The sequence below is a fragment of the Pongo pygmaeus genome, chromosome 19 (assembly GCF_028885625.2).
Source record: "Pongo pygmaeus isolate AG05252 chromosome 19, NHGRI_mPonPyg2-v2.0_pri, whole genome shotgun sequence".
Lineage (NCBI taxonomy): Eukaryota > Metazoa > Chordata > Mammalia > Primates > Hominidae > Pongo > Pongo pygmaeus.
Window position 1 is genome coordinate 56,691,510 of NC_072392.2, and position 16,886 is coordinate 56,708,395.

Genomic DNA, 16,886 nt, shown 5'->3' on the forward strand with positions numbered 1-16,886 from the left:
GCTCCAAAACCTGTTTGGTTCCTTTTTATACTTTCTCTTTATTGATGTTCTATTTGTACATATATATCATTCTCCTGGTTTCATTTATTTATTTCTTTATTTATTAGTTTTTGAGATGGAGTCTCGCTCTGTCACCCAGGCTGGAGTGCAAGTGGCACAATCTCAGATCACTGCAACCTCCGCCTCCCGGGTTCAAGGGATTCTCCTGCCTCAACCTTCCAAGTAGTTGGGATTACAGGAGCCTGCCACCAGGCCTGGCTAATTTTTGTATATTTTTTAGTAGAGATGGGGTTTCACCATGTTGGCCAGGCTCGTCTCGAACTCCTGACCTCAAATTATCTGCCTGCCTTGGCCTCCCAAAGTGCTGGGATTACAGGCATGGGCCACCACGCCCAGCCAATTCTCCTGGTTTCCTTTAGTTTGTTGTCCATCACCTCCATTAGCTCTTTGAACATATTTAAGATAACTGATTTTAAATGTTTGTCTACTAGGTCCAATGTCTGTGCTTCCTCAAAGAGAATTTCTATTAATTTCCTCTGTGAATGGACCACACTTTCTTGTTTCTGCAATTTTTTGTTGAAAACAACATTTTGAGCATTAATGGTAACTCTAGAAATATTTCCCTCCACCTCAGGGTTTGCTTTCATTGACTGCTATAGTTGTTTGTTTAGTCACTTTTCTAAAATATTTTTATAAAGTCTGTCTTCCTTGTTATGTGTAGTTTCTTAAGTCTTCATTTCACTTGTGTTCGAAGAGCTAGTATTTTGACAGTGATTTCCTAGAATGACAGAAGCGGGGAGAGGGAGAGAGGAATAGAGAGAGGGAGGGAGAGAGAGGGAGAGAAAGAGAGAGAAAAAAGGGAGAGAGAGAGAGACAAAAGACAGAGAGACGAAGACAAAAACCACTACTGTCTTTGCAGAATGGCGCTGTGCTGGGGCATTCCTACAATGGTTTACAACTATGCCTTAGCCTTCACTACCTGTATACCCTTAGCCTAGAAGCTCAGCCAGTGGTGAAAGTTTACGGGTCTTATAAGGTCTTTTCTGAGTGTGTATCTTGTTGTTGGCATGTGCAAAGCTTTCTAAATTACCCAGTGTACAGTGTGCTTTTGGGTACTTTAATTTCCCAAGGAAACTCTCAAGTTCCCACCACCCCCAAGACTTTCAGCATTCTATTATATGCCTCAATTAAAATATTTTACCCCAGGTGACTGTAGGTGGCTGGCTCGTTTGCCTTACAGAACTTCTGACGAATGCCCCTGCCTTTCCATCCTGGGTAAATTCTGAGTTAAGTATAACATAGCTGAGCATCTTGCAGTAGCTTTTCTGGTATCCCCAGATTGTTTACACAAACACAACTTGTTTTGTTTTGTTTTTTGAGTCTTGCTCTGTTGCCCAGGCTGGAGTGCGGTAGCGCAATCTCAGCTCACTGCAACCTCCGCCTCTCGGGTTCAAGCGATTCTCCTGCCTCAGCCTCCCAAGTAGCTGGAACTACAGGTGTGCACCACCATGGCCGGCTAATTTTTTGTATTTTTAGTACAGACAGGGTTCCATCATGTTGGCCAGGCTGGCCTCGAACTCCTAACCTCAACTGATTCACCCACCTTGGCCTCCCAAAGTGCTGGGATTACAGGTGTGAGCCAACGCACCCAGCCTGACAAACACAACTCTATAAATAAGGTATGTTCTGCTCTCTCTGAAACTAGGGACCAGGTGGGTTGCCATTTTCAAAGCTGCCATTACTAAACCAGACAATGGCAAATATATATACAGGCTTTTAAAAAATTATTATTTTTTTTAATAATTTTTTTTTAATCAACATTTGCTTAGTAGCTATAAATCTTTGTCTCTTTCTTCAGAGTTCTGACAAAGTTGAAATTGGCAGTTTGTTCTTTATTTTTCAATGTTTCTGTGGAGAGACAGGCTCTTAGAGCTACCCACTACATAATTTTCACTGAGTCACTCCTCTCATTGTGCTTTTAATTTGCCTTCTCTGAGGAAGCAGAACATCTTGTCGTGTACTTATATGTATGGTAAGAGTCTATTCAACTCTTTTACACATTTTAAATTAGATTTTCTTGATGTCTTAATGTGTTGTAACAGTCCTTTATATATTCTGGACATGAATACTTTATCATATATATATATAATTTGCAAATATTTTCTCTAGGGCTGTGAGGCTGTAGCTTTTATTTTCTTAATGCTCTCTCTTGAAACTCAAAAGTTTTTAATTTTTTCTAAGTCTTACACTTTTTTCCCCACTTATAAACTGTACTTTTGGTGTTATATCTATGAAATCTTCTAATCCCAAATCACAAAGATTTTCTACATTTGCTCTTCTAGAAGTGTTATATTTTTAGCTCTGATGTTTAGCTATAGGGAATCCATTTTGAGTATACTTTTAAGCATAGTGTGAGGTAAGGGGTCTAAAATAATCTATTTGCGTATGGATATCCAAATTCTCCCGCACCTTTCTTTGTTTTTTAAAGAGACAGAGTCTTGCTATGCTGTACAGGCTGGTACGAGGTGGGTATTCACAGGTGTAATCACTGCATACTCACACTAAAGCCATGAACTCCTGGGCTTAAGTGATCCTCCTGTCTCAGCCTCCTGAGTAGCTGGGACTACTGGCCAGCTACACCACTGTGCTCAGCTCCTCCTGGACCTTTTTTTTTCTTTTTAAAGTCAGTCCTTTCTCTACTGAATTTTCTTGACATCTTTAAAAAATAATAAAAATGATAATAAAAATAACCATTGACCAAAAATATAAGGGTTTCCTTTTTTTCTTTTTTCAGGCAGAGTCTCACTCATCACCCAGGCTGGGGTGTAGTGGCATGGTCTCAGCTCACTGCAACCTCCGCCTCCTGGGCTCAAGTGATTCTCCTGCCTTAGCCTCACGAGTAGCTGAGACTACAGTCATGTGACACCACGCCTGGCTAATTTTTGTGTTTTTAGTAGAGATGAGGTTTCGCCACGTTGGCCAGGCTGATCTCAAACTTCTGACATCAGTGAGCCCACCTCTGCCTCCTAAAGTGCTGGGATTACAAGCATGAGCCACCACGCCTGGCCAAGGGTTTCCTTTTAAAATGTGAATTCCATTTTACTGATCTCTATGATTCTCCTTATTCCAGTACTTGATTAATGTATCCTTAGGTAAATTGTGAAATCAGGAAGTCTAAGTCTTCCATTTTTTGTCATTTTTTTGAAGTTGTTTAGGCTAGTCTGAGTTCTCTGCATTTCCCTATACAATTTAGGAATAGCTTGTCAATTTATAGAAAAAAGATGGGATTTGATTGGGTGTGTTTTGAATCTATAGAACAATTTGAGAAAATTGCCATATTGACATTAAGTTTTCAAATCCATTTATGTACATTTTCTTAAATTTCTGTCAGCAATGCTTTGTATCTTTCAGCGCACAAGTCTTGCACTTCTTTTGTTGAATTTGTTTCCAAGGGTTTGATTTCTTTTGACAATATAGTGAATGGAACTGTTGTCTTCATTTTAATTGTACTTTCAAATTATTCTATCTAGTACATGACAATTCAATTGATTGCTTAATTATTGATCTTGTATCCTGTCATGTTGCTGAACTGATTTTATTAATTCTAACCGTTTTTCTGTGAATTCTTCAGGGTTTTCTACACATAGGATCATGTTATCTGCAATTACAGACAGTTTTATTTTTCTTTACAATCTCGATGCCTTTTATTTCCTTTTCTTGCCTGATTTAACTAGCTTGAAGCTCTAATACAATGTTGATAAGTGTGGCAAGAGCAAGTATGCTTTCCTGATCTTATGGGAAAAGCCTTCAGTGTTCTACCATTAAGTATGATCTCAGCTGTAAGTTTTTCAAGATATTTTTTAGAGTGAGGAATTTCCCTTCCCCAAAGTTGTGAATGAGCATGACTGTGCTCTAGTAAAATGTTATTTATGCACACTGAAATGTGAATTTTATATAATTGTAAGGTGTCACAAAATATCCCCTTTTGGTTTTTTCTAAGCCACTTAAAAAGGTAAAAACATTTTTAGCTTGCAGATTGTACAGAATCAGGCAGTGGGCCAAAGTTGGCTAATATGCCATAGTCTGCTGACTAACTGCTGACCTAGTATATGGTCTATCCTAGAACAATACTCTGTGTACATTTGAATATGTATTCTGTTGCTGTTGGCTGAAGGGTTCTGTTGGTGGGTGCATATATCATCATTTATCATAATAAAATGTCTCTCTGGCTCCAGTAACTTGTCTTTTGTAACCTAAAAGCCATTTTCTTTTCTTAACAGTAAAGTGATTTTAGTCCACTTATGGTTATATTTGTATGGTTTTATCTTTTATTCTTTCACTTTCAACCTATTTGTGCCTTTGAATCTCAAGTAGCTGGATTGTGTGTATGTGTGTTTTTTGTTTTTGTTTTTGTTTTTTTGTTTTTTTTTTGAGATGGAGTCTAGCTCTGTCACCCAGGCTGGAGTGCAGTGGCGCGATCTCGGCTCACTGCAAGCCCCACCTCCCGGGTTCACACCATTCTCCTGTCTCAGCCTCCCGAGTAGCTGGGACTATAGGCGCCCACCACCACGCCCAGCTAAATTTTTTTTGTATTTTTTTAGTAGAGACCGTGTTAACCAGGATGGTCTCAATCTCCTGACCTTGTGATCCACCCACCTCGGCCTCCCAAAGCGCTAGGATTACAGGCATTAGCCACCACACCCAGCCAAGTAGCTAGATTTTTAAAAAACAAGTCAGTCTAAATCTTTGGCTTTTGATTATCTGTTCAATCTCTTTATATTTAAGATAATTACCGATGTGGATTTATGTCTGCTATTTAGTTATTTGTTTTCTATGTATCAAGTCTTCCTATTTGTTCCTCTATTCCTCTAGTTCTTTCTTTTGTGGTAAATAGGTATTTTCTAGGAATTTAAATAGGTAACATTTTAATGCCTTTTTAAATAAAACTATTTCGGGGGATCATTTTCTTAGAGATTGTTGTATGGTTTACAATATGGATCTTAACATAGTCTACTTTATTTTTTATTTTACTTTATGTTTTTGAGATGTCATCTTGCTCTGTCGCCCAGGCTGGAGAGCAGGCGTGCCACCTCAGCTTACTGCAACCTCTGCCTCCTGGGTTCAAGTGATTCTCCCGCCTCAGCCTCATAGGGTTACAGGCACGCAACACCACGCCAGGCTAATTATTGTATTTTGAGTAGAGACGAGGTTTTGCCATGTTGGCCAGGCTCGTCTTGAACTCCTGGCTTCAAGAGATCTGCCTGCCTTGGCCTCCCAAAGAGCTGGGATTACAGGCGTGAGCCATGGCACCCAGCCAACATAGTCTACTATGTTTGATTGATACCAATTTATTCCAGTTAAGTATAGAAACTAAAAAAGTATAGAAACTAAAACATAGAAACTTTGCTCAAATATAGCTCCCCTTCTACTCTCACCTTTGTGCTATTGTTGTCACTCATATAAGATCGTTATATGTAATGGGAACAACATGGTTTTATAATTATTGTCATGTAAAAATGTCTTTTAAACCAGTAACAAAAAAATAAACAGAATAGTATATTTATACTGTCTTTTATTATTACCTATATAATTTCTACTATTGGTGCTCTTTATTTTCTTTTGGCAGTTTTTATGGTTTTATTTAAACATAAAACATGCATATGAGCTGTCTATTCATTTTCTTCACAGGCTGGCATTGGGATTGGTGACTCTGATGGTCAGCTGGGCTGCTCTTTCCACAATGTCTTTGCAGTTCTTGGAGGAAACACTGTGGGCAATCTCAGCACATTTGTTGCACATCAGCAGCACTTCCAGCTCCTTGACATTGTGGACCAGGAAATTCTGGAAGCCACTGGGCAGCATGTGGTTTGTTTTTTGTTGCTGAACCTTCTACAAACTCTGTTGTCAAATATCTCTGGGTTTCTGTCAGTTACACTTAGTTTTGACATATCAGTCTAACTGGTGCTGGATGAACTTCTTGGTTCTCTTTTTGATGATCTTAGACTTCACAAGGGGTCTGAGGGCAGCTATGATGCTGAGTAGGAGATGGCTGCCACCTCCGTAGGCAGCGCCAAAGAAGAGAGCCTCTTTATTTCTTCATGTGGATGTTAATTACCGTCTGGTGTCACTTATTTTCAGCTTGAAGAACTTCCTTCAGTATTTAAAGACAGATTTCCTGGTAACAAATTCTCAGTGTTCATATAGGAATGTCTTTAGTTCACCTTCTTTTTTTTTAATGTGTTTTTTTTTTTTTAAAAAAAAAAGCTTTAAAAATGTTTCTATTAAAAAATTATATATAATAATAGTATATATTTTTCGGGTACATGTGATAGTCTGATATATGCATACAATGCGTAATGATCAAATATGGTAATTAGGATATTCATCACCTCAAATACTTACCTTTTTTTGTGTTGGGAATATTCCGAATCTTCTAGCTAATTTGAAATATACAATAAATTATTTTTAACTATAGTTACCCTACCGTGCTATTAAACACTAGAAGTCATTCATTCTATCCAACTGTATTTTTACAGTCATTAACTAACCTCTCTTCAATATTATCCCTCCTGCCCTTGCCAGCCTCTGATAACCATCAAAATACTCTCTAATTCCACGAGATCAACTTTTTTAGTTCCCACTTAAAAGTGAGAACATGTGATATTTGTCCTTCTATGCTTGGCCTATTTCACTTAACATAATGACCTCCGGTTTTATCCATGTTGCTGCAGATGACAGGATTTCATTCATTTTACGGCTGAATAACATTTTATTGTGTGTGTATATATATATATATATTTTTTTTCTTTATCCATTCATCAACTGATGGACACTTAAGTTGATTCTGTATCTTGGCTATTGTAAGTAGTGCTGCAATAAACACAGGGGTGTAGATAGCTCTTTGCTTTACTGATTTCCTTTCTTCTGAATATATACCCAGCAGTGGGATCGCTGGATAATATGGTGGATCTATTTTTAGTTTATTGGGGCACCTCCATACTGTTTTCTATATTGACTGTACTAATTTACATTCCCATCAGTAGTGTACTAGCACTTCCCTTTCTTCACATCCTCATCAGAATCTGTTATTCTTTGTCTTTTTTATAACAGCCATTTTAACTGGGAGATAATATTTCATTGTGGTTTTGATATTTCGATTATGATTAGTGATGTTGAGCATTTTTTCATATATCTGCTGGCCATTTGTATGTCTTTTTTTGAGCAATGTCTATTCAGATCACTTGCCCATTTTTAAATTGGGTTATTTGGTTTTTTGTTACTGAGTTGAGGCCCTTGTACATTCTGGTTATTAAAACCTTGATGAATGGATAGTTTGCAAATATTTTCTCCTATTCTGTTGGTTGTCTCTTCACTCTGTTGATTGTTTCCTTTGCTGTAAAGCTTTTCAACTTGATGAAATCCTGTTTGTCCATTATTGCTTTGGCTGCCTGTGCTTTTGAGGTATTATACAGTGTCATACCACTCAGACAAATGTCCTACAGCATTTCCCCAATTTCGTCTGTAGTTTAGGCCTTAGATTTAAGTCTTTGAATCCATTTTCTTTTCTTTTTTTTTTGAGGTGGAGGCTCCCTCTGTAGCCCAGGTAGTAGTGCAGTGGGGCAATCTCGGCTCACTGCAACCTCCACCTCCCGGTTTCAAGCAGTTTTCCCACCTCAGTCTCCTGAGTAGCTGGGATTACAGGCGCCTGCCACCATACCCAACTAGTTTTTGTACTTTGAGTAGAGATGGGGTTTCACCATGTTGGCCAGGCTGGTCTCGAACTCCTGGCCTCAGGTGATCCAGCCGCCTCGGCCTCCCAAAGTGCTGGGATTACAGGCATGAGCCACCTCGCCCAGCCTCTTTAATCCATTCTGATTTGATTTTAGTGTATGGTAAGAAATTGGGATCTAGTTTCATTCTTCTGCACGTGGATATCCAATTTTTCCAGCATCATTTATTGAAGAGATTGTCCTTTCTCTAATGTATGCTCTTGGCATCTTTGTCAAAAAAGAGTTGATTGTAAATGTGGGGGTTTGTTTTTGTTTGTTTGTTTTGTTTTTGTTTTTGAGACAGAGTCTCGTTCTGTTGCCCAGGTTGGAGTGCAGTGGCGTGATCTTGGCTCATTGCAACCTCCACCTCCCCAGTTCAAGCGATTCTCCTGCCTCAGCCTCCTAAGTAGCTGGGACTACAGGCGTGTGCTACCACACCTGGCTAATTGTTTTGTATTTTTAGTAGAGATGGGGTTTCACCGTGTTAGCCAGGATGGTCTCGATCTCCTGACGTGATGATCCACCTACCTCAGCCTCCCAAAGCACTAGGATTACAGGCATGAGCCACCGCGCCTGGCCTGGATTTATTTCTGGGTTCTCTGTTCTGTTCCATTGGTCTATGTGTCTGTTCTTATGTCAGTGCCATGCTGTTTTGGTTACTATAGCTTTGTAGTATATTTTGAAGTCAGGTAGTAATTCACCTTTATTTCTGAATTACAGTTCTGCTAGATAAAGAATTCTGGATTGACAGTTTTTGCTTTTTTGTTTTTTTTCCTTATATCACTTTCTCATACCACTGCACACTGAGCTCTATTGTTTCAAAAAGTCAGCTGTTTATCACATTGTGGTTCCCTTCTACATGATGAGTCTTTCTGCTCTTGTGGCTTTCAACTTCTTCCTTTGTCTTTAGTTTTCAACACTTTGACAATGATATGTCTAGGTGTGAATCTTTTTGTGTTTAACCTACTTGGAGTTCACTAAGCTTCTAAGATTAATAATTTTCAAGAAATTTTAGAACTTTCAGATATCTTGTCAAACTTTTTTCTGCTTCTTTCTTTCCTTCTGAGACTTTCATTGTGCATATTTTGGTAGACTTGATCATGTTCTAACTTTTGTGAAACTCTGTTCATTTATTTGGTCTTCTTTCTCTCTGATGAAATAATCTCTATTGATCCATATTCTGTTTTGCTAAATATTTCTCTGTCAACTCAAATCTGCTAGAATTTCTATTTGATTCTGTTTTAAATTTCTATCTCTTTATTGCTATTTTCTATTTGGACAAGTCAGTGAGATCATACATTCCTCTAATTCTTTAAATACAGCTTCGTTTAGCTCTTTGAAAACATTTATAATAGCTGTATTGAAGCCTTTGTGTGCTAAGGAGAACATCTGGTGCCACCTCGGAGACAGTTTCTACTATTGTTTTTTCCTTGTATATGGGTCACACTTTCCTGTTTTATTCCATGTCTCATAATTTTTTCTTGTTGAAAACTGAACACATTTGATACTTTATATTAGCAACTCTGGATTCTGAACCCCTGTGTGTTTTCTTTTGTTTTGTTTTACGACTTCCTGGAACAATTCTGTAGAGTTTATCTTCCCGTACAGTATCTTGCAGTGTGAAGCTGCTCAGCTTCTTCTTGTTTTCTTTTTTATTATCACTGTTTTTATTTTTAAGCTTGGCTTTCTTGGGGTGAGCCTAACTTACTGGTCAGCCAATGACTGCTGAGAGGTTGTGCTCTCAGCAGTTTACTGGTTGTGTTTAGCCAGTAACATTCACACCCTTTTCCTGATGGATCGGTACATGGTTTGGGGAATGCATTTAAAGTTCGGGCAGGTTACAAGCCTACTCTGGCTTTTACTTTCTGCACATGCAAGGCTTTGCCTTCAACTAGGGAGGAATAAAGTGCTAAAGCCCACTTTTGTTTCTCCTGAGTTTGTGTATAGCCTTGTACAAGCAGTCTAGAGATCACTGGGGACATGAGAAAGCTTGCTAAGGCTCACTATGGTGATCCTGTTCCCTGTTAAAAATTTGACAGGTCTGTTGTTAGTCTGCTGCTTCCCCTAACCAGTATTTTATCCCCAAGCTGGTGATGTCAGTTTTCCCTCATTGTTTACCACCATGATGGTATGTATTTATTTTATTATCCTTGGACAGGCATTTATTCCTGCTCTCCTTCAAATCATGAATCAGACTGTCAGCCCATTCTGACCTGCCCTGTAGAACTATCATGCAGACTTGCCGGATGGGAGGAAATGAAAGCTGCTCCTGGTTAAATTACCACACACTTCCATTGTTCTCACCAAGGATTAGTAGTTCTTGAATAAATGCTTCTCAATTTCTTGTATATATTTGGTCAGTTTCCAGAGTCCTGAAATAGTTGTTTGACAATTTTGTTCAGTTTTTTAAGTGCTTTTGGGGAAAGGGTTGGCTGAGTTCTTCACTCGGCCATTCCAGAAATCATGATACTTATTTTTTTTAACAACGTACTGACTGTAAGTTAGAGACAAATATTTGTTTCACCTCATTGCATATGAACCAACCTGAATCATCCTTTAAAAATTATCACAGTCAAATTAATTTTTATAAGTAATAGTAGAGGCAAAATAAAAAAAACTGAAAATGAATAAACAAATTTAAAAAAAACCCCACAGATAAAATGAACCAATTTGGAACCAACAATTTTAAATCTAGACTTATTAAAAAATACAAAATACAAAAAGCAAATTATTGGTACTTTTAATGAAAGAGGTCCTAAACTTGATTCTGCCAGTCCCATGTAATTTCAGGTCCTCAACTTCTATAAATCTTGGTTTCCATTTTTACAAAATGAGAGACACTAATTTCATGCAGTTATTCTAAGGACCAGATGAGATAATGTAACTACACGTATTTTGCAAAGAATAACTTTCTATGAAAATATAAGATTATATCAATCTTATTTTTTGAAATAGGGATGCTATGAGTAGTTGTAATATAAGCCAATAAATATAAATACGGGCTACATAGCATTCTTTCTACCTATGCTAAGTGATATTTACCTCAGAATATATTACTATAATAAATTAGATTGTAATATTGTAAGAAAAAAAGTTGCTATAGCCACATAAAAGCCTTTATGTATGTCCTTACAATATCTGGTTTCTACATGTCAATTATTTTAAAATCCTACATGTCAATATATTTTAAAATCTTTTAGTAGCTGAAAACTAGAGACAATCAAGAAAACACTCAAGAATATCAAGACTGAGTCTTCTGAGTATGAATATTTAAAAAACTACATGAAAGTTGGGCACATTGGTGTACACCTGTAATCCCACCTACTCAAGAGGCTGAAGTGGAAGGATCTCTTGAACTCAGGAGTTCAAGACCAGCCTGGGCAATACAGTGAGACCCCATCTCAAAAAAAACCAAGACAGGAAATAAAACCAACAAACAAACAAAAACTACATGAGACTAGAGTTTTATGAAAGCAACATTTAAAAAAATAGATTTTGCTTAATCTTCTTTAAGAAATAACCATGCTGTTTTGCATATGGAGTGGCCACCCATTTAGTCCTTTCTTTTCTTTTTTGAGACAGAGTCTCACATTGTCACCCAGGCTGGAATGCAATGGCATAATCTTGGCTCACTGCAGCCTTGACCTCCTAGGCTCAAGCAATCCTCCCACCTCAGCCTCCCAAGTAGCTAGGACCACAGGCGTGTACCACCAAGCCTCGATAATTTTTGTATTTTTTGTAAAGACAGGGTCTCATCATGTTGCCCAGGCTGGTCTCGAACTCCTGAGCTCAAACAATCCACCTGCCTTGGCTTCCCAAAGTGCTGGGATTACAGGCATGAGCCACTACACCCAGCCCCTTCACTTTCTTAATAAACTTGCCTTCACTTAAAAAAAAAAAATAAATAAATAAATAATAATAATAATAAATAACCATTTTTAAAACTTGTCATTTAAAAACTTAGAAAATATATCTACTACTTTAAATATCTATATCTTAATTGGCATGTCCTGTTTAAATGCTGAATATGTAATCCTATTCTCAGGTATTCCAAACAACTCTATTTTAGTAAACTCCCATCTATCCAGAAACCCAAGCCAGAAGAAACTACTGAAAAGTTTGTATGCACAATACTTTCAAGAAAAAGTCAAGTGACAGTACCTATTGAGAGTTTATTTTAAAAGCAAATTTTACTAGAAATTCAGTCCTATTTCTGAAACTATCTACACAAATGTGTAGCATAATAGCAATGTCACAAAGCAATGAAAGACACTCAAGTTATTAAAAATTGGACTATAGCTATAAAATATGCATACCTTTGTTTTTTAAATATAATCTGGATATTTGATCTTAAGTAATTTATCCTAAAGTAAATCCTTAAGCCAAGACATAGAGACTTTATTAACAAAATTGGTCCAATATGCTTATATTAAAAAAGAATAATAGAGGATGAACAGGAATGCTAGTCAATCATTTAAAATTATATTCAAAGAAGGCTTTATTCTAATATATTAAAGTATTATTTTATATGATCTAGAGTGAAAATAGGAGCAGGGAATAAAATAGATATTTCAGAATATTCCCATTTTTATATGAATTTTACAAATATCACTGTGGGCATACATTTATATGAATATTAAAAATGTCTACAGCAATTATCTATAAATTATCTATAAAATCTTTCTCTGCTTCTTTTTGTTTAGCTCTATTTTCTAATTTTTCCAACAATAAACATATTTTTGTACTAAAGAAAACTGGCTATCTTTTATCTCATTTCAAAAAATGAAATTTAGTATTCAGTGCAATTTTAATGTTAAATAGAATTTGCCTTCTTAATTCATCTATAGTACCTTCCCTTATCTAGGAAGGTACTTTAACAAAAATATTTCAATATGTAACTATTTTTGAGAAACAGTTAATGATTACATTAAAATAGGACATGCTGTTCCTCAGTAACCAATATATTTCAAGTATTTGAAATTTCAACTATATAATTGAAACTACAAATTTACCTAATAATTTGTCCTTCTTCTTCCGGAGTAGCTGGTCTTAACCCCAGAACTATGTGACACACCTAGGGAAAAAAATGGTAAATCAAAGTTTATTAACTGCATAATATTTCACATTCTCTGCATGAGACCCATTTCCTAAATGGGAATCTGAATTAGCAACAGTTTTCAACTCATGAATTATCAATTATTCACTTGAGCAAATTTTAACTTCAGCCTTGTGGTTTTGGGGTTTTGTTTGCTTTTTTTAAACAAGCCATTCCAATGGAGGCTAACTTTCAAATCTCTAGGTAAGAAGGGAAGAGAAATGGAAGGAAGAAAAAGGGAAAGGGGAAGATATTACCTCAGGAACAGATTTCAGAATAGTTCTTCTGACACTTGCATATGCTAGATTTTAAATAGCCAAAACACTCAGCCATGTGTGAGATCTTGGCAAATAAAAGCATAATTCAATATTGTACCATTAACCTAACAAATTAACTCTACCAATTTTAAAACACAGATAGAAAATAAAAACAATTTAGCATAACTGTCTGCTTATTCATATATTAATTGCATATATTAATTGTACATATGAGCATAACCGAATATGTGACAAAGCACATACAGTAAAATGTAATAAAAATTAGGTGTTGAGTAGATTATGGGTGTTTCCTGAAAAAAACTTTGAGCTTTTCAGTATAAAATGTTGGAAACATACATAAGTAAATATAAAGTATATGTTTATTCATAAGTTAGAGTCACAAAAATAGTGCCATTCCAAGTCCTTAGTAAGAATGACAAAATAGGAAAGGCAATACCAAAAGTCAAAATGCTATACTCTGTGAGAGCTACAAGATGACTCAGACACAAACTTAAGTGACCAAAATGTTCATACACTGAATATGAGATAAAGAGTACACTGAATATGTTCGTGTACAAACAGTATATGAACTGTCAACTGTACATGAGCAATACATTGAATGTGTTCATGTACTGTTCATACAAAAAGTTCATACACTGAACATGTGATTGTTATTTTAAAAAGTAACAATAGTTTAATTAAAAAAAAAAAAAAGCCTACAGAACCCACTACTGAAGATATTATTTTAAATGAGATAAAAATAGTTGACCAGGCCAGGCTTGGTGGCTCATACCTATAATCCTAGCACTTTGGGAGGCTGAGGCGGGCAGATCACTAGAGGCCAGGAGTTTGAGACCAGCCTGGCCAACATGGTGAAACCTCGTCTCTACTAAAAATACAAAAATTAGCTGGGGGTGGTGGCACATGCCTGTAATCCCAGCTACTCAGGAGGCTGAGGCAGGAGAATCACTTGAACCTGAGAGATAGAAGTTGCAATAAGCCCAGATCCCGCCACTGCACTCCAGCCTGGGCGACAGAGCAAGACTCTGTCTCTAAATAAATAAATAAATAAAAAATAAAAAATAGTTGACCCGTTTTCACGTTACCAAGCAATTCTGTTGTGTTTATAGTGGTGATCTATATTATTTTCATATATATTTTATAAAGCTATCAACTTGAATCTATGCTGAAAATTATAACTTGTAATAAAGCAAATAATTGATTTACAGGCCTATCAGACTATATATGTTTTAAATACATAAAACTTAGTTATTAGCTCTTAAGAAGAGACCAATTTCTATTTATTCCAACATAGATGTGTTGCAGACAAGTTATTCTTTATTTAAAATGGTAGATCATGATACGTATAAACATACTAAACCATTCTGACCTTCACAGTGGTGAAAGGAAAATAAGAAGAAACTAAAATAACCACTATTAAATCAAGTTAAATATTTATGAATAACTATAAAAATGGGAAAATATAAATTATTTTTAAAAATCAGAGCAAGGGAATTAGTTTAACTACGACAATAGTTAAAATTTGGCAAGCTCTGTGACTTAGTGTTCACTTCTGGTAGCTTTCCTTCTTTCCTTCCCACTTAATCTTTTTTGGACCTTCTAAAGAATAAAAATTAGGGAACAGCCTCATACCTTCAATGATCTCTTAACCAGAAAGATTGTATACTTTGAAAAACTTGGGGTGGGTATGGTGGTTCACTCCTGTAATTGCAGCACTTTGGGAGGCTGAGACAGGAGAACTACTTGAGCCTAGGAGTTTAATACCAGCCTGGGCAACATAGCAGGACCTGTCTCTACAAAAAATACAAAATTAGCCAGGCGTGGTGGCACATGCCTGTAGTCCCAGCTACTTGGGAGGCTGAGGAAAGAGAATCACCTGAGTCTGCGCAGTCAAGGCTGCAGTGAGCCATGCTTGCACCACAGTACTCCAGCCTGCATGACAGAGCGAGATGCTATCTCAAAATTAAAAATAATAATAATAATAATAATAATAATAAAAGAAAAATGTATAGCTACCTCCTTATGATTCATCTTTCTGGTCATACTGCCTTACTTATTAGGAAGGGCTTTTATTTATTTATTTTCTTTTAAAAAAATTCTCCTGGTCAGTCTTATTACAAGGAAGCTCTTTTAAAAAGACAATAATGAAGAAACTAGCAAATTATGATGGCTTTTGCAACTTATTCTCTATATGTCTATGTACTGCTCTATAATGAGTTATAATAATCTACAACCCACTTTCCTATTTCCCATGTCACGATTTTGAGAAACTTCAGCAAGCACCCATCTTTCAGATGGGTAATGTAGTTTTTTTTTTTTTTTTTTAAATAATATATGGTTTTGCAGCCTAGATACAACAACTCTGGCTACTATATGATGGAAAAGATGTAGAAGGACTGGTACTACCACCCTCTGTTGCTGTCATTTACCTTAAACATACCTGGAAAAGGAGGTTCAAAAACTCATTGGCAAGAACATTTTTCACACTCCAGATCTGATAGTCTTCCAGAGTAAGATGACCGAACTGAAACAGAGACACTCGTGTTAGGAATATCTTCTTTTTTTCTTTTTTTCTTTTTTTTTTTGAGACAGAGTCTCACACTGTTGCCTGGGCTGGAGTGCAATGGCACGATCTTGGCTCACTGAAACCTCGGCCTCCTGGGTGCAAGTGATTCTCCTGCCTCAGTCTCCCAAGTAGCTGAAATTACAGGTGCCCGCCACCATGCCTGGCTAAGTTGTTGTATTTTTCAGTAGAAACGGGGTTTCACTATGTTGGCCAGGCTGGTCTTGAACTCCTGACCTCGTGATCCATCTGCCTTGGCCTCCCAAAGTGCCAGGATTACAGGCACCTGCCATGATCTAAATGTTGACTAACACAGAAAAGCAATTTCTTCCTCTTTACTTTCCTAACTCCTCTACAATGCAGAAGGTAAACTAGTTCAAGTTCATTCCTGTATGTTTCCCTAAATGCATTCAATAGCAAAATTTTACAATTTGTGGTAATGCAAACATATATGGTTTAATCATATATGGTTGGTAAAATTCACTAAATATCTGTGAATTTTATCAACACAGTAAGAAATACTGCCCATTTTCTTTAAAAGGTTTAGATAACTAAATCAACAAAGATGTTCTAGTAACATTATTTGTCCTCACTTCCTTTTATGCCTCAAATATATTGGTGGCAGTCTGCACTAATAACAAGGAAAATATATACACATATTGTTCTCTAAAGAGAAAAAAATATTGACTTGCAGAATCACCGAAGTGTATAGATCAACTGTCTTATAATCAAACAACAGACATGTGAGAGATTTAATAGAAAAATCACTGGGCATGGTGGCATGTGCCTGTAGTCCCAGCTTCTCCAGAGGCTGAGGCAAGAGGATCACTTGAGCCCAGGAGCATGAGTCCAGCCTGGGCAACATAGCAAGACACCATCTCTTTGAAAAAAAATAATAAACAAAATCCTCCAAATCAGAGTAGAGAAATAAGCTAAAGGGAAAGGAAGAAAAACAAAAACTCATTTTTGTTTTTTCAAAAAAGTTCACATTCAAAAAGTAGAAGGCAGGGAGAGAGGTAGGCAAATCACTAGATTATGACTAACACTGAATCACAGAATCTTTCTTATCATGATCACTTTTCAAAAAATTGTCCTGTTCACTTACAGCAGAGGAAGTGCTGTGATAAGGTTTTTGTTTTTTTTCCACCCAAATCAGTACAGCAGAGGTCCTTGAATAATGT

General features: G+C 36.7%; 1 protein-coding gene across 8 annotated transcripts in view; it reads right to left on the reverse strand.

The window, feature by feature from the left end:
* Positions 1-16,886, reverse strand: part of USP32 (ubiquitin specific peptidase 32) — a 213,005-nt gene that overhangs the window by 62,432 nt on the left and 133,687 nt on the right. For 5 of the 8 annotated variants that reach the window (XM_063655611.1, XM_054457092.2, XM_063655610.1 and 2 more), the window contains 2 exons: positions 15,583-15,666; positions 12,782-12,843 (listed from right to left, as the gene is read on the reverse strand). In XM_063655611.1, coding sequence (XP_063511681.1) covers positions 12,782-12,843; positions 15,583-15,666 — 146 coding nt within the window. The remainder of the gene's footprint in view (positions 1-12,781; positions 12,844-15,582; positions 15,667-16,886) is intronic. The other 3 variants (XM_063655614.1, XM_063655613.1, XM_063655612.1) reach the window with 1 other exon arrangement.